The sequence below is a fragment of the Nothobranchius furzeri genome, chromosome 3, assembly GCF_043380555.1.
Source record: "Nothobranchius furzeri strain GRZ-AD chromosome 3, NfurGRZ-RIMD1, whole genome shotgun sequence".
Classification (NCBI taxonomy): Eukaryota; Metazoa; Chordata; class Actinopteri; order Cyprinodontiformes; family Nothobranchiidae; genus Nothobranchius; species Nothobranchius furzeri.
In genome coordinates this window covers 77,635,009-77,655,890 of record NC_091743.1, presented here as the reverse complement: position 1 = coordinate 77,655,890, position 20,882 = coordinate 77,635,009, and the positions used below count along the sequence as shown (strand labels likewise).

Sequence of the window (20,882 nt, the reverse complement as noted above, 5' to 3'; positions counted from 1 at the left end):
TTCATCAACATGCCATCATTTTGTCTCCTGAAACAGGAGGAGAGAGACTGAGACTGGATGGGGTGATCCTGGATCAGGTGGGTCTGGATCTGGTGATCCTGGATCAGGTGATCCTGGATCTGGTGATCCTGGATCTGGTGATCCTGGATTAGATGAGTCTGGATCAGGTGATCCTGGATTAGGTGGGTCTGGATCAGGTGGGTCTGGATCGGGTGATCCTGGATCAGGCGGGTCTGGATCAGGAGTTCTCCAGACATTCTGGAGGTTTTTAGGGACATTTTCTCCTCATTTCAGTCCCTTACCTGAATGTTTTCTCAGGTTAGTCAGGCCACTAACCTCTGAATCATTCAGACAGAAAATGCTGCTAAACTCAAGGGATGAGCCAGAGTTATGGTCACACTGAAAAACAAAAGGTTTCTCGTTCATGAAGACATGACATTCAGATGCTGTTTGAGAGAGATAATTTGGTCTCACTCGTCTTTTGCTCTTTCCTTTTTCACTTTTTGGTTTGTTAAAGGTAAACAACTGCGGTGAGCCAAACGGGCTTGAGTCAAAAATAAAAACTCGAGAGACCTTCAGAAGGCCTGTGTGTGTGTGTGTGTGTGTGTGTGTGTGTGTGTGTGTGTGTGTGTGTGTGTGTGTGTGTGTGTGTGTGTGTGTGTGTGTGTGTGTGTGTGTGTGTGTGTGTGTGTGTGTGTGTCTGTGTGACACTTTAGAAAAACAGTGAAAAATCATTGAAAGCAGAAGAAGTCAGACAGTCCAGAGATTTAACATATAAATGAGAAATTCTGCAGTTTGGATGTGCTTCCTGCGTCTTTGGCTCCTCTTCCTCCTCTGAGCCCCTGTAGCTCCCCACCACCACCACCTCCCCATTTGGGAGGAACAGGGATTGTTTCTGCAGAGCGGCATGTGGAGCTGGCCCCAACGCTCACTGACCCTGGATCTTCGGGGAGCCCGACCACCCTACTGTTTCTCACACATTACACAGGATGGATGGATGTTTGCCACGGCAGGACATCTCAAGGTGGGGAGGGAGGAGGAGAGGAAGGCGGGGAAGAAAGCTGGAGAGACGACTGCAGCAGATCTCTGCAGCACCTGTTTCCTCACAAGAAGGCTTTAAATGAGATCTTCTACTGCAACTCATCTGAATTCAGAAAATTCAATTAAATGATGCGTTTATGACATCATTATGTTTTTTATCACCTGTCTCCTGCAGAAAATCAGCTGCTAGGTGAATTTAGGTCAGGATACCAACAACGTTCAGAGAATTAGGAAAACAACCCATAATTTTATTATTTGATATATGGCTACCTGAGTAACTCATCCCATTGAATTTTGATGTAAAGATATAAAAATGTGCGGCAGCCAAACATGTAGGCAGGTAGGAGTGGCTATAGAAGGTCCTCTTCAGAGGTTACGATGTTTGTGGTGCTTCTGGTAAAAGGAGACCGGGGCCAGAACCAGACCAGTAAAGGTTAGAGGGAACAGAGCAGATGTGAAACGCCTCTGGAGTTTGCTGTGATGGATCTGAGCTGGTCATCCTCACCATGGAGCACGTGGAGAGTAGGCTTGATCACAACAGATACAATACATTCAGGAAAGTCTCTGAACAAGGACACACAGAGAGATGAATATCAGATTCCTGCCTCTGACTGATAAAACACACGCTGGTTGTTTCTGATTCCAGAGCTGCTCACCTGAAACAACCTGAAGGGAATCAAATCCAGTCTGTGACCACGCTGTCTGTCTGCCTGTTGGATTTTCTTACAGATGCTGAAGATCTGTTTAATGGAGACGCACATTTCAAACACATGATCTGATCTAATCCACGAAGCAATGGTGCCACCTGCTGATGAACCTGCTGCACCTGCTTTCTGTTTGTGCTCCTGTTTCACAGAGGAGGAAATACTGTGTATTATCATTATTAGTGTTATCATCAGCCAGTTATCATTGTTAGTGTTGCTGGTTTCTGTGTTTACAACAACAGGAGGGATTCGAACAACGGCGAAAGTCATCCAGCAGTCGTTTTCCTACCAATTAACATGTGACAAATCAGCAAAAGGAGTTGGTTTTAGGAGAGGGGGGAGAAGGAGGAGATCTGTTTGTTTTCGTGGACTTCCGTGCTGCTGGCCCTTTAAGACTCTCGTAGTTGCTTTGGCGACAGTAAAAGTCCGGAAGTGAAGCCGAGCATCTTTGACGTGTAAAAACCAGCTGTTGAAACATTTTTTTAATCTAACTTTTAATCCGTATTCTTCCTTTAACTCTGAAGATTCTCGGGCAGAAGAAGGTGAGCAGCGAACGAACCGGATAATCCCGTTACGGTCAGTAGTGTCCGTTAGCCGCCATGCTAGCGGTCCTGTTCGGTTGTTGTGAATTTATTTACTTTACTTAATTCGTTTTAACTATCAAACGGTGAATAAGAGGTGTTTAAACGGTTCGGTTTGATCCTCCCGGTTTCCGTCACACTGTTTTGCTCCAAACGAGTCGCTGTCCATGGTGCTAGCAGAAACATTAGCTTCTGGAGCCACACTGGGCAGAGGGCACAAGAATATTTACCAGAAAGTAGCTTAAAATAACAAAACAATCATGTGTTTTTCACTGGTAACTCTAACCCCCCAAAGTTTAAAAGTTGTTGGTGAAAGTTCGGCTCGTTTTTTGGTCATTTTAATGATGATCATGTTTAGATAGCTGCCATATAAACTAACACTCATGAGCAGCAGGTCAGAGGTTTGTCCAAAGCATCACTTCTCTCTGCTTCTCACCTTCCTCCCATAATGCATCCTGTTACCACGTCTTCTCCTTTTAAGTAATGCACACGAACCTGAGCCTCCCCATGGTGGAGAGGAAACCCTGATCCACAGAACCAGGTCACACTCTTTCTCCACATCTGGTTTGTCCACTTCTGATCTTCCCAGTTCAGACGTTTGAGCTGCAGAAACATCTTCTTCAGCTTTTACTCTTCATGTTCATCAGTGATGCGTTCCCTCAGCTGTCAATGACCTCCCCTTCTGAGCAGGTCTGCCCCAGGAACGTCCATCAGCTGCTGCAGCTCTGGAGATCATGTGCCCCTCATCCTGGCTCTTGTTAGAGTCAGAATAGCTATCTCTGTCTGCTGGATACCATGGTAACCAGAATGAGCATAATAATGTTTCTAACTGGTTTAAATCAGAGACGAAAGGGTTATTAAAGTGGGAACCAGCAGTTAAAGTCAACAAATCCTAAACTTCATATCTTTTTTCCAGAAGATGAACGATAGCACTGATGGAAGAGAGCCGGTGAGCTGCACCGTCAAACCTCCGGTCCAGCTGCACATCAGAGACTCTAAAGCAGAACCAGTTCCATCAGGTGTCTGTGTGGTCGATGTCACCCCCCACTCAGGGAAACCCATCAGTGTAAGCCAACCACACACTCCAGGGGTGTCATGTATCAAACATTCATAGAAACTGTCCTTATTCCCTCCTACAACCTAAATGTAGAATGTGTGTACGAACAGTCAAAAGACTGATTTATGAAATGTGTGTGTGTGGGGGGGGGGCCCTCCTATGCACTTTCCTCTGCAGTCGTCTGATGATAAATCGCACCTGTGCTACCCAGATGCTCGTGTCCATTTGCCGAAACACCTTCAATTAACCATATTTGGTCATGCTACGTCCTCAGCACGTGAGAAGATTCCCTGTTTTTTTCCCGAAAAAAAAGAGAAAAAACTATTGACCACAAGATCAAAACACTGGCTGCCGAAGCACAAAAGGACCAAACAAGTTGCAGAAGATCTAAATGCAGTTGGGATAGAGGAGAGGTTCCTGTCAGAAATAAATAAAAAGTGAATCTGATCAATCATGGAGAAACTGGTTATTGTTGTGTATGATCGGGGAGCAGAGGAGGTTCTGGGAGGTTCACGTAGCTGTAAAATAAAACATGAACTGGAATCAGATTCATGAGGTTTGTCTGTTGCTCTACAAAGGGTCCCAAATCCTAGCATAGCAGAAGGATTTCCTTTGAGATCAGAGCACTCACGGAGAACACGTTCCCTCCAGAATATTGTGTGTGTGTGTGTGTGTATGATATCAATTTTAGCCTTGTTTATTTATTCTTTATTTAACCAGGAAGGTCCCATTGAGATTAAAAACCTCATTTTCAAGGGAGTGCTGGGCAAGAGGCTGAATAAATTACAGTTAAATTTGTTTTAGCTACACAGACATGTGTACGTCCCTCAGCTCACTAGGAGAGATGTGTAAGAGGGAGTAAAAGATGTTGTGTGCAGGTTTAATAACTGAGTAAACACATGTTATATACAAAATTACAGAAGGCAGTTACAACACAGGGAATCTGTCTCAAGGGCTCTCAGTCTGGGTTTTAAATTGTCCTTATATTTTACTACATCCTTATGAGCTGTCTTTAGTGAGCGCAAAGACAACTTTGTTGTACACCTGTGCAATGAAACAATCTTTTATCTTGAATTTCTGAAAATATCAGATATATAAATAACAGGTTCATTCCATTAGGCAGTTTATTCGTTTTTTTATTTACTTTTACATATAATCAGAAAATTTAAATATGATGAAAGTCATTTTACATTCCTAGCAAATAAAAACACACTTTGAACCCCCCCCCCCCCCCCACACACACACACACACACACACACACCCAGTGGTGAAAACATCCAACTGATACAAGTCAGTTTAGAGTCATCCAATTTTTTATGTCTTCAAGACAAGCCTGTAATCTACCTAACCGATTACGTTCATCAGGGTTAATGGATAAATATAACTGAGTATCGTCAGCATAACAGTGGAAGTTTATCCCATGCTGTCTAATGATTTTGGGAATTGGGAGCATATATATAGTAAAAAGATCTGGTCCAAACACTGAACCCTGTGGTACTCCACAAGTAACCCTGGAGTATGAAGAAGATTTGTCATGTACATTTATAAAATGAAATCTGTCAGACAGGTAGGATTCAAACCAGCCTAGCACTTTTCCTTTGATCTCTACAAAATGATCAAGTCTTTCTAAAAGAACATTGTGATCAACTGTGTCAAAGGCAGCACTGAGATCTAACAAGACTAGAACAGACACAAGATTCTTATCTGAGGCCATGGGAATATCATTTGTAACTCTCACTAATGCAGTTTCAGTGCTGTGATACTCTCTAAAACCAGACTGAAAATCCTCAAACAGAGCATTAGTGTTTAAATGCTCTCATGCTTGTCTTAGATAAGAGGGTGCTCTGTGAGGGACCTTGAGGAGAGGATGTTATTGTTATGATTTCATTATCTCTGTCAGAGCTGCAGGCTCTGAGTTCCAGCTGGTGGGATGACGGTAGGCTGATTTAAAGGAAACATATGCAGTATGTGTCTGCCTTTTTGACCAGATGTTGGATGGTCAAACAGCACCTAAAAACTTACCATTGCTGGACGTTACAAGTGTATCATTCGTCATTCACACACCCACACACACACACCTACACACACACACACACACACACACACACACACACACACACACACACACACACACACACACACACACACACACACACACACACACACATACACACACACACACACACACACACTGGACATTTTAAGCTCTGACCTACTTGCAGCTTTTAGCTTTAATTACAAACCTTCTCCACGCAGACCGGCTCCTCATTAACTCAAATCTCCAAGCTTCAAAGGATCGCTGGGAGAAAGTTTCCCATAAAGGAATAATTTCCAGCCAGCTTTTCCCGTCATGTTGACTCAGAAAACAGGGATGTAGCGTGGTTTCTGTCTCCAAACAGCTGCTAAGAGCCTGATTTATTCTAGGGTTTACTTCATTAATCAGCATCATTAATAACAGGAACAGCTCCGTGATAATAAAATGACACCCGACTTATCCGTTTTATCAAGATCCATCCTCCCCGTCTGCCCTCCAGATTGAAGACATCACCTTTAAGAACTTCTACACGGCCTACCTGACGGTCCGGCTGCTGAGGAGGAGCTCTGCACTGGAAGGACCTGCTAAGTGGTGCACTGCTGTGAAGGACCTGCCTCTGATGGACAACCCCCACACTGAGGGGGGGTCCCAGGACTACTTCTCCATCCACAGGACTCAGGTGGGTCCAAATAACAAACCTCCAGATGTTTGTGGTTGGCTGATTTTCATTTGGCTTCTTCATGCTTTTCCTGCCGGATCCCAACTTTGATCTGAGAACTCAGTTGAAGCCTTCAGCTGTGATCATCGTCCAGGCCCCTCCCAACATTCCAGCACATCCATCCTGTCAGGAGGACATTCCAGTGTCTCTGCTGTCTATCCTAGTGAGGAAGACCAGGAGATGTCTGGTGATGTCTCCATGCTGGAACCATCAATCAAAACCAGTGAATATTGGTCTCCAGATTGTTAACAGCTCAGAGGATGCTGACTTCAGGCGAACCTCTATGAAACTGGTGTTCTTTTTATTTATTTATTTATTTATTTATTTATTTACCGGGTCCTGTCCGGCTGTGAAGCAATCAGCCCCGGACAGCAAACCGAGAACAGAAGTGTGAAAGACCCGTGGTCTCCCTGCGCTCTGGTGCTGATGCGTGTTGTTAAAGTGTGTTCTGTGGTTGGGGGGCCACAGTCATGCTCTGGCCTACACCAGCTGATGCCACCACACATCCAGCTTACCCCAGAACCCTTAGCGTCTAGGTGCTGCTCCGGTACCCAGGGTGAGGTTGAGAGATCCCCCCTACCAGGTGCTGTTGGGTGTGCTCACTCCCAAGGCCATTTTCATGGAATGTTGTTGGCGGAAGTGTTTAATGTGCAAATTAAAAGTGTGGCACAAGCTGCTATTAGTCTGCAGAGATGGGAACCATACACACACACCCTGACTTACCAACACCACAAGGCCATGTGTGCATGTTTGTGTGGTGATGTGAAGGAGCAGGAGGAAAATGTCTGAAGATGAGGAGGAAAAGCTCGGGGGCCTTGGCCCTCCAGGGAGCCAGCTCCCCCAAGGGCCCCAATGGGAACCCTCATTCCCGAAATCCAAACAGGGCATGGAGATCCTAGCCTATCTAGCCAGGGCCCAAAGCAGCAGCATCGCAGAGCCCCACGGGGTCCGACGCCACCTACCCGACCCACCCCAGAAGAGTATCTCCTCTAGTGTTGTCAAAAAAATCAATACCTAGATTTAAATCAATACTAAAAGTAGTCTCTAAATTAGATATTCCATCCCTGTGGTATCGATATTTGGGAGTCTCACATATACACAGCCTTCTTCAAGTACACCGACACGCACGACAGCCAGATGCCGTAAAGCAGCCTCCGCCTCCCAGACAAACAGAAGAAGAAGACGCCGCATGGCTACATTGCAATTTCCCACGTGAGTTGTCTCCGATCCAAGTTTTGTTAACAGTGGCAACAGCGAATTTGGGAGGCGCTTCACAGCCCAACTTAATTAGCATACCAAGTCCGACACGTAGTTGTATATTCACGCTTGTGTGCTTAAAGGAAAACTCCTGTTTATTGCAACCCGGACTTAATTTCTAGCATGCAGTACGTTTGTTTACTCACGCTGACAACTTTGGTGCTACTTGGATTCCCCGGGGTATTTAGATCCATCGGCGAATCGCCATCAGTGTATATCCATATAACGGGTGCGGACGGGCACCCATGGTGCAGCCTCGAAATAAGACATTATCTGCACCAAAACATCTTCATGTCGAAAGGTTTTGTTAGGAATCATTAACGTGATTCCCCTGTTCGTTTGGAGCGAGTCTGGGATTTCTAGGCGTGAACAGACTAGCTGCGGCTAATTAACCGGCGCTTTTAATGACGTCACTGCCGTGCGCCAATCTGTTTTTATTAAGATTACTGGTAGATGTACCTTTGTCCTACTGTGGAGAAATTTGTTTTCTCCCTTTATTGACCAACAGAGTTGTTCAAAAGTACAGAACGAAACATATGGCATTACATCTTATGACAAAAATGCACCTTAAACAGAGTTTAAGCAGCAAAACATCACTCTGCAAATAGTGTATATATAGAGAGACAATTCATGATTTAAAGTGTTAACTTTTGCCAGTTTTTGTATGCACGTTTTGAAAACTGCTGATACTTGAAGGTTTTAGCGCTTTATACACTTAATTCTTAACATTTTATTTTTGCAATATAAATTGAGGAATGTTATTTTTTGAATAAACTTGTTCAATAAATTGGTGTTTTTAAATAGTATCGAAATCGAGTATAGAGTTCTTTTTCCAGTATCGAATCGAGTTTGAAATTTTAGTATCGTGACAACCCAAATCTCCTCCCATCCCCACATTTGGTCAACTTCCAGACTACGTAAGACATAGAGACCCACCCACTAACTGGTGTGGTACAGAGCCCTCCAGACAGGATGGTGTTTCAGTCCTTCAGCTGTTCTCATGAGCACATCAGCAGCCTGACATCCAATAGCTTCTCTGTGGTTCTGGGACTCTAGATGGAGGTCTGGCAGCTGCTTCTGAAACTTTCTGGTTTTGGTTTGGGAGTTGGATTCTGCTGCTTTACTTCCACAGCAGTTATTGAGGAGGTAGACATCTAATGTGACTTCGGCCTCTTTACTGTGTGGAGAGTTGAGCTGAAAGTTAAATGTCCAAAAAATACAGTTTTTCTTGAGAAACTAGAAGAAAAAAATGTCTACCTCTGTCTAATCATAGGTGTGTGTGTGGCCAGGTGAAGCCCCGCCCCAACACTTTTTACACATTACTGTTCTCCCACAGATGCAGATGGAACCGGATCATGTGGTGTCTGTAAGACTGATCCTGAGACAGCCGTCCTCTGCCTGGCTGACCTTTAACCTGGAAGAAATCCAAATATTCCCACACATGGAACCAGTGAGTTTTATTCCGTTAACATTAAACAGTTGAAATGTTTTAGAGTCAGATAAACTCAGTTTGTCCATTTAGGTTTTAAGTGTCACACATGCAGTTTCCTTCATCATCAACATCTGAACTGTCGGGACAAACCAGAACTTTATTAGGTGAACTAAACGTTGACGCTGCAGCAGGTCTCGATTTCCTGAAAACAGCAGCAGAAAAAAAGACCTACCAGAGACTTGGTGACCCCTAACCAAACAACCCAAGTATCTTCTGATTTGGCCACTCTCCCTTTTGACCTCAAGCAGTGTGTTACCAACCTTGGGGTGAAATTTGATACACAGTTTTCCATGGGCCCTCAGATTAATGCAGTGGTCAGATCGTGTTTTTATCAGCTGCGCAGACTAGTCCGCTTAAAACCGATCCTGAAACGAGCACACCTGGAATCCGTAATCCATGCTTTTATCATCTCTCGACTGGATTATGCAAATTCCATTTTAATTGGTTTACCTGCCTCCGCTCTTAACAGGCTTCAGGTCGTACAAAACGCGGCAGCCAGGTTTTTAACAAACACTCCTAGGAGAGAACATATCACACCTGTACTGGCGCAGCTCCACTGGCTACCCGTAAACTTTAGGGTCAAATTTAAAATCCTGATTTTTGTTTTTAAGGCCCTGAACGGTCTAGCACCGGATTACCTGTCGGATCTTGTCACTAGATATGTGCCAAACCGGGCGTTGAGGTCTGCTGATTGCCTGCTGCTTCGTGTTCCATTAATGAAATACAAAACGCGGGGGGCAGCGTGCTTTTGTCTATGCTGCTCCGACATTATGGAATGCACTTCCTCTTTCAGTGAGGCTGGCACCATCCCTCCTCCAGTTCAAATCGCTGCTGAAGGCTCACTTTTACGACCAGGCATTTTTAAATCCCTGACTTTTATTATTTTATTATGGGTCTTTTTATTGACTTTAATTATCTGCCTTGTTGTGCATTTTATTGTTGACCGTGTATTGTTTTATATTGTGTTTTTACTTTTTATTCTGTACAGCACTTTGCTCGGCTGCCATGCCGTTTTTAAATGTGCTTTATAAATAAAGATGGTATGGTATGGTATGGTTTGCTGTAACAACACCAGCTCCAACACGTCCGGCACGTCTGCAGCTGTGTCCTTGTCCAGGCTGGGCTTAGAGACACGAGTCCAGGACTCCTGTAGGAAACAGCTTCATGCTTCTGTCAGAAGAAAGACAACTTCATTAAATTCATCCAGACTTGCTCCTGCTGCAGATCTTAGATGTTCTTATCACACTGGTCCCGAACCAGACGCGTTCCCCGCTGACAGCATTCCCGGGAATTTTCCTGCAGAAACAGGAAGTGTTCTGAGTTGATAAGAGCTTCAGTCTGGACATTAAACATCAGCTGATGAAGAAAGTGTTTGTTCAAAGAAATGGAAACAACATCTACTCACATCCAGGTTTGATTTTCCTCAAACGGAAGAGCAGCAGAGTCAGAGAGGAGGTCCTAGGTGGAGAAGATCGAAGTTCACGTTTACCTCTGAAGTGGAGACTAGGGAAGGAGAACGCCGGATCATCGGCTTTCAGCTCACAATCCAAACATCTGCTGGTGTTACGTCCCCGACATGAGATGGTAAAATGTGAAGGATGGGGATAACATAAAAACTGGACAGTGGATATTAAAAGGGTTTTATTGTTATAAAAAGGTTCTAAAAACGAGAAAAACAGACAACGAGCATTATAAAGATAATGCAACACACACAAACTCAAAAAGGTTAACGTTAAAAGACGAATGATCAACTATTAAAACACCTGGTTAAAACTTAGTTAAAAGTTAAACCGCAACGAAGGTGTTTAAAACCGAAGTCAATCATATTTCCACAAACAAAGTTAACCTTTAAAACAAACAAACACAAGATCCACAGGATCACTCAAGAGTTTAAACTATAAAGTTAAACTCATCAAAACAAAGGAACGAACGAACGAACGAACGAACGAACGAACGAACGAAGAAACGAAGGGGTTAAAACCAAACGAATCATGGAGAACAGCAGAACCCCTGCACTGCTGTCTCCCAGACTGCTGAAGGCACAGCTCTTTTATCCCAGGTGTTGGTCATCAGATGGATTCAGCTCAGCTGTGCTCCTCAGCTGCCTGGAAGGGAGGAGGAGGAGGGACAGTGTCCGGTCAATCACCAGGGCTGGGTGATCCTGGCTGCTTTTTCCCTCTTCAGGCTGGCAGCCGTGACAGCTGGAATCTACTGATTCTAGCTGCTTCAGAACCATGGCGACTCCTGAGTGTGTTCTGATACCAGAAACATCAAGCTGCTTCTTTCCAGCAACAGAAAATATCTGAGATCATTTGCATTTTATCTGCTGGTCATGTCTGATTTGTGATGGATGGTAAATGGCCTGTTTTCATGTAGTTCTACGACCCCCCAAGGCGCTTCACAACACAATCAGTCATTCACCCATTCACACAAACGTTGGTGGGTATGAGCTACAATGTAGCCACAGCTGCCCTGGGGTACACTGACGGTAGCCAGGCCTGCCAAGCACAGGTGCCACCGGCCCCTCCGACCACCACCAGCAGGCAAGGCGGGTTAAGTGTCTTGCCCAAGGACACAACAGCAGCATTTTCTGGTCGGAGCCAGGATCCAACCTGCAACCTTCCGATTACTGGACAACCCGCTCTACCTCCTGAGCTGCTGCTGCCCCGGATGATGACATGGATCAGACAGGTGGACCATCATTACGTTTGATGTTGAGTGAAATTAAAAGGTTTTAGTCAGAAGTCAGCAGAACCTTCTGGATCACTTATTCTGCAGCTTCCCACTGTAACCCCCTCTGTCAGAGCAGCTGTGGCTACGATGTAGCTCATCACCCCAGCGTGTGAATGGATGAAGGATGAAATGCTTTGGAGTCCTCTGTCATTAATCTGGAGTCCAGATAAACAATAAAATAACTTCCTGAGTTTATGCTTCATGTTTAAAAATCTGCAATCATCCCTGTTGCTTTTTTTTCTCAGGACACAAAGAAGGAGGCTTCTGATTGGTTGTCTGACTTGATCCTCGTGGATGAACATCCTGATCTGGAGGTCAGAAATTCTGGAGGACTTTTTGTACATTTTATTTCATCAATCATCAACTTCATCAGAGTTTGTTTTCATGTCACCTGTAACCCTGGTTTTAAAATCACTCAATCAATCAATGATTATTGATCCCAGAGGGAAATTAGAGTTTCAGTACACACAATTCAGGGATCAGACATACATGGGCAAGACACTTGACAAGAATTGGTGACTGTGGTCATTCGCAACCCTGAGTTGCACTACCTTAATAGAGATAAGAGGGTTACATGAGGATTGGTTCAGGTGGAGGGAAAAAAAGGCACTTCAGAGTTACCCTCCACCGGGAGGGCAGCTTTGCTCTGCAAAAAAAATACATATATGCAACAGACTTCAGACCACACAACATAAGTGTCCACTAGGTGGGGTGGTGGGTTGGGACTATCCCTACTTCAGTTCCTGCAGCCACGATAGAAGCAGCGCATGTCACCTCAGTGACCCTGGAATGTTTCAGGGGCCTTCCCGCGGTCCCTCCCTGGCTGGGATAGGAGACAGAGTTGAGTTGCCAAATGAAACTCTTCCTGTGAACAAACATTACTGATGAGGAATTAAAGAAAACTAACAGCTGATGAATGTCCTGCAGAGTCTCCCAGACCCACAGACCGTCTCCTCCAGCATCCAGCAGATGTGGGCTCTGACTGAGGTGATGCAGACCAACCAGACCACCGTCTCCATCGGACGCTTCGACGTGAGTCTCCTAGTCTCAGTCCAGTCTGGCTTGTAGAGACAAACTGGGGGGGGGGGGGGGTTCATGTTTTCGATGCTCTCTGATTGACTGACTGATATCTGGATGACATCACATATGAAATGTTTGCTCACCTCTAGCAGACGTGATGATGATCCAGCACTAAAAACATGCATTGATACTTTCAGCTTCAGCTCTTTTCACTCTGGAGAGAGACCACATGTTTGCGGTTGGGTTTTTACTGATGAGACCCAGAATCTTCCAGTTGTCAGTTAATTATTCTAGATTTTAGTTACAGGACCAGGCATGGCCTCTCTGTGTGCACACTCACATAATAGGTGTTAACTTTGGATCCATTCAGTCAAAAACCACCGAATCTGGAACACAAACCCAGATGATTCTAAAGTTCCAGTAAAAATATTACGAGAAACTTTCTCAGCAGTTTGTGAGCGAATAAAAACAGCGTGTGTGTTTTTGTTCCAGGTGGGTGGAAGCTACGATATCAACCTCCTGTCTCTGACCTGATGTGACCTTGAACTGGATTTTTGTGTTCCACCATCAGGACCATCCTAGAGCCCACTATCACCTCATATCAAAATGTTTGTTTATAAATGAGTTTTAAAGCAATTATTCGGAGAACATCCGGGACTGCTTCACAGTTTCTCCTCGGCCTGCAGAGACTTTCTAACTGTAGAAGGTGGATCAGAGTCTAGAGGTCTGTGATGTCAGCAAGAGGTGACCGTCTGTCTGATGTGTGTAATACTTGCTGTGGACACACGGGGGCAGCAGAGATATTTGAGTTGATTCCTGGTTGATTCTACGATGAAGAACAGAAACAGGTTTAACATCTGAGGCCCTGTCCACACGTAGCCGGGGATCTGCCAAAACGTAGATATTTTTCTAGGTTTTGGCCTGTCATCCACACGAAAACGGAGTTTTTTCACACGAAAACGGATCTTTTTAAAAACTCCGGCCAAAGTGAAGATCTGCGTTTTCTCCGTTTTGGGTGTCTGCGTGTGGACGGACAAAACCGGAGTTTTAAGGTCCGCAACGTCACTTTCCGCGACAAAAAAATGCTGACATCACGTGTGCGACCTGTGTTTACACTAGCCGGCAACATGGAAGCCTTCAGAGCTGCGCTCTGTCACTACCCGATCCATCAATTGTCCAAGCGCTTTCTGCTTGTTTGTTTTTGCAAGCGGAATTACTGCTCCTTGCGGAAGACCACAGACGAAGGACGAGGTTAAGAACGGGGGAAGTACTGCCGCCTACAGGTCTGGCATGTCCTTAACAACGTATTTATCCGGGTACGTGTGGACAGAGTTTGTTTTTAAAACGCGGTGGTGTGGATGCAAGTTTTTGGAGGGGCGGATATTCGTTTTCAAAAAACCCCGGCTACGTGTGGACTAGGCCTGAGATAAACACAAAGATCACTGGGCTCTGATTACTGATTTATGCATCATTGTTCTGTAAACATTTCAGCTTTAATTTATTCATTTAATCACATTTCTGTTTGAAAAACTCAATTAAGGCTTGACCATATTCAGATTAGGTGACTTAGATATTTAGAACGTTTGAACCAACGTGGGACTAACAAACACGGGGGAGTAGTAAGTGTGGATTTTAACATCCAGGGTGTCTTTGCCTCAGAGTCCTGGTGGAACCATCTAGAGAACACAGAGTAGACTCCTGTAGAATTTTTATTTACTGTTTTGGTTTGTTGTGGGATTTTGTCATTAGTGAGTTAAATAAAGCAATGAGCAATAGTCCTTCAAACACTGATGCTTTATAGGGTAAAGAGCATTCCTTATGCATGGACTCAGATAATAGATCATTCTGGTGAAGCAGGAAAATGAGAATCAGGTACAAAAGTTTGTTTAAATCAGTAATCCAGTTTAGAAGGTGAAGCTAGTCTATCAGACAGACTCGTTCCATACATCCAGATATTTCAGCCTTTATTTGCTTTAACTGTGGTGAATGTGGCTCACAGCTGATAACAACCCCACATTCAAAACTTCAAGGAATTTAAACTGAGAAATGTTGGACCTCTGTAAAGGTAAAATCATACACAGGTCTTATGTGATCGGCGTGTGTGTGTGTATGTCTGTGTCTAATCCAGAAGACTTCTTGCTGAGACCTCCTGCAGCCTAATCAGAAAGATGGGTTAACCCCCACCCAAAAACATCTTCACCTAAAGCTTTAGGTCTCGTCCTCTCAGCCTGGAGGACATAACAGTTTGGGCAATTTAAGATCTGATTAGAGGCATTTCAAGAATAAACTTCATTATTGCTTCATCATTACTGTAAAGCAGTCAAGACATCAATTCACTTTACATAAAACATTCATTAGAACATGATTGTAATAACCTGTAAAGGGAGGAATTCATTGAATGAGACCAGATGAGATTATTTTATTAAAGTCTTGTCTTCTGGAGGACCTTGTGGCTTCCAGACACACGTGAGCAAGGCAGGAGACCAGCCTTGTTCTGACGATTCCCAGACGGCGAGGTCAGAAACGGGACGTGTTTTGGACTGGAAAGCACAACGCATTCTGGGCAGATGAAGCTGAGCAATTCAACGTCTGGTGACCTTAGACAGCTTTCTGACACAATAAAAGCACACGCCACCAAGATGCTGAGCAGCTTTTATGCTACAGCCATCGCTGAATGGAGGTCATAAGAACGACACCAGGGGCTTATGGGATACACTAAACAGCATTCTGAATACAATGAGGGAGCTAAATTACCCTCACTACTTTATTAGCATCAGTACCATAAAGGAAAGTAATAAGGATGTTGGGTAACATTGGACAAAAACTTGCTGATAATGTTCTTCATACAGGCTCATCAGAAAACTGGAATGACCAGTTAATAGAGAGGAATCCTATTGTCCTAACTCCTGTAGATGTTGTAGATACTGTCAGAATATGTTATGATTTAGATATGATGATTATTATCAAGGTTGTCTCACAGCCTCTCTGTAACGTCGATCCAAACGGGTCGATTTCCAAAACCTAAGGAAAAGAGCCAAAGTGGTTCCATGGTTTCAGTCCGGGACAAACGTTGCTTTACAAACTACAGGCCTGTCTCACCACTCCCACTATTCTCAGAAATTCTTGAAAATTTGCTTGATGAAAAATTTGAAAAATACATAAAAACGAATACGTTACTCTACGACCATCGGTTTGGTTTTAGAACAGCTCAACCTCGCTGGCTAGGATGGACGTGATGGAGGAACACACAAATGCTGTAGATCATAAGGAGCGTGCTGTAGGATTATTCCAGCCTTCGACATGGTAACGTACCAACGGGTCAAGTTTCACCTACATATTGACCACAAGATAGCCTTTCGATTGCAGACACAAACCCACTGTCTGTCTGGCCTCCAAATCCAGAAAGTTCTGCTCAGTTCTTGTTTCTGTACAAGACAAAACGAAATCACTCAAGGCCTCTGCAGACTGCTGCATTCCTCACTCTGAATAAACCTACTCAACGTTCCTACGTGACTTTACAGTTATAAGTTACAATAATCATATGTGTTGAATGAACAAGATGTTTAAATCAAATGTTTGAATAACCCGTGCTTAGATCGAGAGAGAGAGAGAGAGAGAGAGAGAGAGAGAGGGATTCAGGTGGATGTTCTGACCCGAGTGTGTTCAGCAGTTTTATTTTCCTTATCTTTGGTGACAGATCCTCTGATAATAAAACATGTTTAAACTGTTTCCTCCTGACAGAAAACTGAATCCAAAACCAAGTTTTCAGAGTGAAATTTAATTTGTTTTCATGTAATAAAACACCTTCTCATTTGTTCCCACAGCCATCCTTTAAAGTTTCCTCCTCGGTGGCTCCTCAGCTCTGCTGCCCTCCTAGTTGGAAATCTGATTTGATCTTTGCAGCACCACATCAGTCGTGCTGCTGAGCGATGCTCCTGCAGCGTTGCGCTACAGAGTCATGAATCATTTACCCAGATGAGGCTGTGACAGCAGAGCCCTCCTCTAACACCCAACAGAAAGGAAACGCGAACGCCACACTAACGGGAATTAATGACTCCAGAAAAGAGGGATCTGAGTGTTTACACACAACCAGGAGGTCAGAGGTCATCTGCAGCAGGTCCAATGATAAATGATCTAATAGATCCTGATTATTAAAGTCCAGTTGTTCAGACAGCAGCTGGATCTTTATTCTAAAATATTAAATGTTGAATTTACAGAAATACTTTCATTCTTCTGACATCAAACTGAAACAGAAATGATGATGGAGGGACGAGGATCGGGTCTTTCTGTCTCTTTTGTTTGTTTCATTTGGTTCTGGGTCAGAATCAGCTGAAATTTTAATAAAAACCGGAACAAAAACAATCACTGCTCACTCAGAATAAAGTGTTGGTTCCATCCTCCCATCCATTAATCCATCAATTCTCTTCTGCTCATCCAGGAAGCCCAGACTTCTCTCTCTCCAGCCACTTTGGGCCAGCTCTTCTGGGGAAACCCCAAGCCGTTCCCAGGCCAGCTGAGAGACATAGTCCCTCCACAGTGTCCTGGGTCTATCTTTAGGCCTCCTTCCAGTTGGACGTGCCCAGAAAACCTCACCAGGGAGGCATCAGGAGACATCCTGACCAGATGCCCGAGCCACCTCAACTGGCTCCTCTTGATGTGGAGGAGCAGCGGGTCTACTCTGAGCCCCTCCCTGATTACCAAGCTTCTCATCCTATCTCAAAGAGAGAGCCCAGCCACTCATTTCAGCCACTTGTATCCGTGATCTCATTCTTTCGGCTCGTGACCATAGGTGAGGGTAGGAACGTAGATCGACCAGTAAATCGAGAGCTTTGCCTTCTGGCTCAGCTCTCTCTTCACCACGACAGATCAAGTGTTGGTTTAGTTGTTTAGTCTTTTGAAAGCCAGATGAACTCTTTAACCAGCAGGTCAAACCCTGGAGCCGCTGATTTCTGTCCCTACTTCTGAGACAGTCAAAAGCTGTAAAACATGTTTGGATAAAAACTGAAACACTAACATATTACATATTTATTTCACAAATTAATTCAGTTATATAATTATCATATAAAACCTTACTGCTCAAAATGAATAAAGCACATTTTCTACGGCTTGTTTTTCTTGAAGGTTTGAAATACTAATAAATAACAATTTAATAAAGTTCCTTCACTTCATGACTTTACCAGCTAAAGTTTAATCTGTTTACAGTCTACATTCATCTCTGGTTTCACAAACACCTCTGAGTTCAGATCATCTCTAGCATTTATGAAAGGTTTCAGCCGTTTCTGCTGTGAGCCGCTAGAAATGAAAGCATGTCATCAGAACAAAAATACTTCATTTTTCTCCTATTTGGAACAGAAATCATTTTGTTTTGAATGGATGCAAATCAGAGCTCAATCTGTCGGATCATTGATGCTGAAAGAGGAAACAAGCTGAACTCTCAGATTAATATGCAAACAGAGTGAGGAGAAAAGGTTGCTGCTGGGGTGCTTCAGACTGCAGCTGCTGACGGAGGCCGTAAAGACGACTGATGGCGGTCATAAAGAGGAAAATAAAACCCAGCTCTGACCTCAGAACCCGCCCAAAACTTGAATCACATCAACTGTCTGGAGACGAATTGTCATAAAAAATCTACAAATAACTTTTACTAGATTACAGACTTCTGTCAGCTTTTGTTCCTGAAGAGTCCAGTTCATGAAACTCGTCTGGAAAACTCGGAATGTGCAGCAAAAAGGATCATAGTAAAAGCTGATCCAGAGTTTATCCAGAGCGTGATGGTCCACGGAAGTGGATGGGTTCTGGTTCTGAAGTGTTCTGATGATCAGACGGGTTTTATGTGCGAGAATCCCAACAATAGGACATTGATGCAGTGCTTGGTGCAAGAAAAAACAAACGCTAAGCAAAAATTAGAATTAGGAAATAAACACAATGATGTTAATACAACGAGACAATAATTAGAGAAGCAGCTACTTTATACAAGTCAGTGTAGGTTCTGGTCAGAGCGGGTCAGTTCTGGTGCAAACACAACACAGGGTCATGTGACTGGAACAAAGCAGCTGGAGTGGGCGGGTCTACGATTGTCATTCATGAGTCCAACTGCAGAGGGGAAGACACTTTTTTTGTGGCGAGAGGTTCTGGTCCAAATGGATTGGAGCCTCCTGCCAGATGGGAGCAAGTCGAAGAGACTGTCCAGGGTGAGATGGGTCAGCACGCCTCAGTGTCCTGGAGGTGTACAGGTCCTGCATGGAGGGGAGAGACCAGAGCCGGATCCCATCAGATTGGCATCAGCAGCAGAAACCAACTGCAGCTGTTTGGATCGTAAACATGCTGACTGGGTCTGGCACGCCGCTAATGAGGTTATTTATGCAAATGAGAAACGCACTGGGCTGGAGCAGGAAAACGTTTCTGATTGATTTCAGGCTGTTGAGTCTAAACGAGAATGGAGGCATGAAACCGGTTCTGTTTCTGCAGGTTTCACATCAGAAACGGGGCCGGTTCTCAGGATGGAACATAAACCAGCCACACAGGAAACTCAGCTGATTTAGCATCGGCCCTCACGCTCCTGACCTGAACATCAGTCTGGTCATCACACAAGTCTGGGTCTGGTCCGGAACCCGTCTCAGTTTAGTTTCTGGGTCAGAAAACAGAGGAAAGTGAGAAGACTCTGGAAGAAACTGTCAACAAACTAAAACAAAATGATAGATTTTTATTTAAGGTGGGTTTTTTTCCTTCCTTTTTTGGGTAATTTAGTGACAACGTTTTAGATTTCATCACATTTTAATTTGTCTTTTATCCTCCATCAGACTCCAGTGCGACCAGACTAGGGACCTGACGCCACCTGTATGACATCACACATCACGCCATGTTTACATGATGCTACACACGTCAGTGTGAAGGTGATCTTCTAGGACAGGCCAAACTGGACCCAGGTGTCACACAGCTGTCTGCTTTAATCTGATCTGAGCAGAAATTAAATCATCAGAATCAGAAAACCTCAAAAAGAAACATTCTTCTGAAAAAGTTCAGGTAACATCATCCAAAGTCGAAAGAAAAGCTGCTTCAGACCTGCAGAATATCTGGAGAACAGCGGATCCAGACCCGGTTCTGTCACATCCATCCTCTTACCCGGATCTCCTGCAGCAGGATGAAACATGAAGAAGCTGCTTTTCACCACATGGTGGAGCTGCAGCTCTTCCGCCTCATCTTCATCCTTCCAGCTCATCTCAGCAAGGAACTTTTGCCTGAGCTGCTTTTGTATCCTGATCATTGTGAGAGTGGACCTGCGGAGCAGAAACAGAACCGTTACGTTAGCGAGGAAAGCTGCAAGAGTTTCTCTCGTTTCTGATCATCATGATGCTCCGTCAGCCCTGTTTTCACTCTGTTACCATGGCTGCTTCAGAGCCTAGCAGGACTGGGTTTTGGGTTTATTCTAAGCATTCCAGATCTGCATGGCTGTGCTGAGGTGTGATGGATGAACACAGAGGAACAATCAGGGCAGAACCACGCAGCTCAGGATGTGTAACACCAAACGAGCCATTTAAATCTGCGTGAAGGCTTTGGAGATTATCCAGAGGCTGCGGTTTCTGCTGCATCAGGCAAACAACAGCAGCCCTACCTGCATCCAGGTGTAGTCATTATACTCACATCAGCTCTGTGGGAGGTCCAAACGCTGCTCAGTCGGGACACACAGGAGGGTTCTGTTGTTCATCCTTCTGCTGTTCTGTTCATTTATCCACTTCCGGATTTATCACGACTCGGGGAACAAGTTACACCTAAACACAGAGCACGGGCAGATCCAAGACACCCCTCACTTTCTCAGAGAACCTCAGCAGCCTCTGGTGGGATTCATCCACCACACCCGCATCATTAACCCGTTTTCACAGATTCTGGAAGCTGAATCTTTATGGTCAGTTGAAGAGACACGTGGCCATTTTGTGTGGGGCAGGACACAGGTCAGGCTCGGGATGATGGGTCGCTTCACCAGGATTAGGTCTCTGCAGGCACCAGACAGAACTTCAGTCCAAATACAACTCGTCTCCAAACGGCTGGATCCACGAACCAGAGAACTGGCTCAGACTAAATCCTGAACCATCAGATCAGACCTGGACCCAGATCTTCAGCTGGAGCGGAAACATCAGTGAAGCAATGAAAGGTTGTTTCAGCATCAGCCGTGGTAAACAAAAATAAAAAGAAGACTACAAATATCAAAACAAAGAGATGCTTGTTCTTTATCAGGGAGCACGCAGATGA

The 20,882-nt window shown here is 44.4% G+C and overlaps 1 protein-coding gene and 1 long non-coding RNA gene across 8 annotated transcripts; one reads left to right on the top strand and one right to left on the bottom strand.

Moving 5' to 3' along the window:
* Positions 1-1,328: 1,328 nt before the first annotated feature.
* On the bottom strand, positions 1,329-2,969 carry LOC139069003 (uncharacterized). Its single transcript, XR_011520232.1, has 3 exons — positions 2,822-2,969; positions 1,698-1,781; positions 1,329-1,605 (listed from the first exon to the last, which is right to left on the bottom strand). It is a non-coding gene; the product is annotated as an uncharacterized lncRNA (long non-coding RNA).
* nicn1 (nicolin 1) lies at positions 1,989-14,416 on the top strand. Of its 7 annotated transcripts, XM_015958311.3 has the most exons (9): positions 1,989-2,287; positions 2,808-2,890; positions 3,017-3,124; positions 3,243-3,392; positions 5,918-6,097; positions 8,730-8,843; positions 11,864-11,932; positions 12,546-12,650; positions 13,131-14,416. In XM_015958311.3, the coding sequence occupies exons 3-9, from the start codon at positions 3,122-3,124 to the stop codon at positions 13,170-13,172; spliced, it is 663 nt and encodes a 220-aa protein (XP_015813797.1). In that variant the 5' UTR covers positions 1,989-2,287; positions 2,808-2,890; positions 3,017-3,121; the 3' UTR covers positions 13,173-14,416. The 7 variants fall into 7 exon arrangements, with proteins under 7 accessions (XP_015813797.1, XP_070406054.1, XP_070406053.1 ...); XM_070549953.1 differs by lacking the exon at positions 2,808-2,890 and having other exon boundaries at positions 2,093-2,321; positions 3,246-3,392; XM_070549952.1 differs by lacking the exon at positions 2,808-2,890 and having other exon boundaries at positions 2,093-2,321.
* The last annotated feature ends 6,466 nt before the right edge of the window (positions 14,417-20,882 follow it).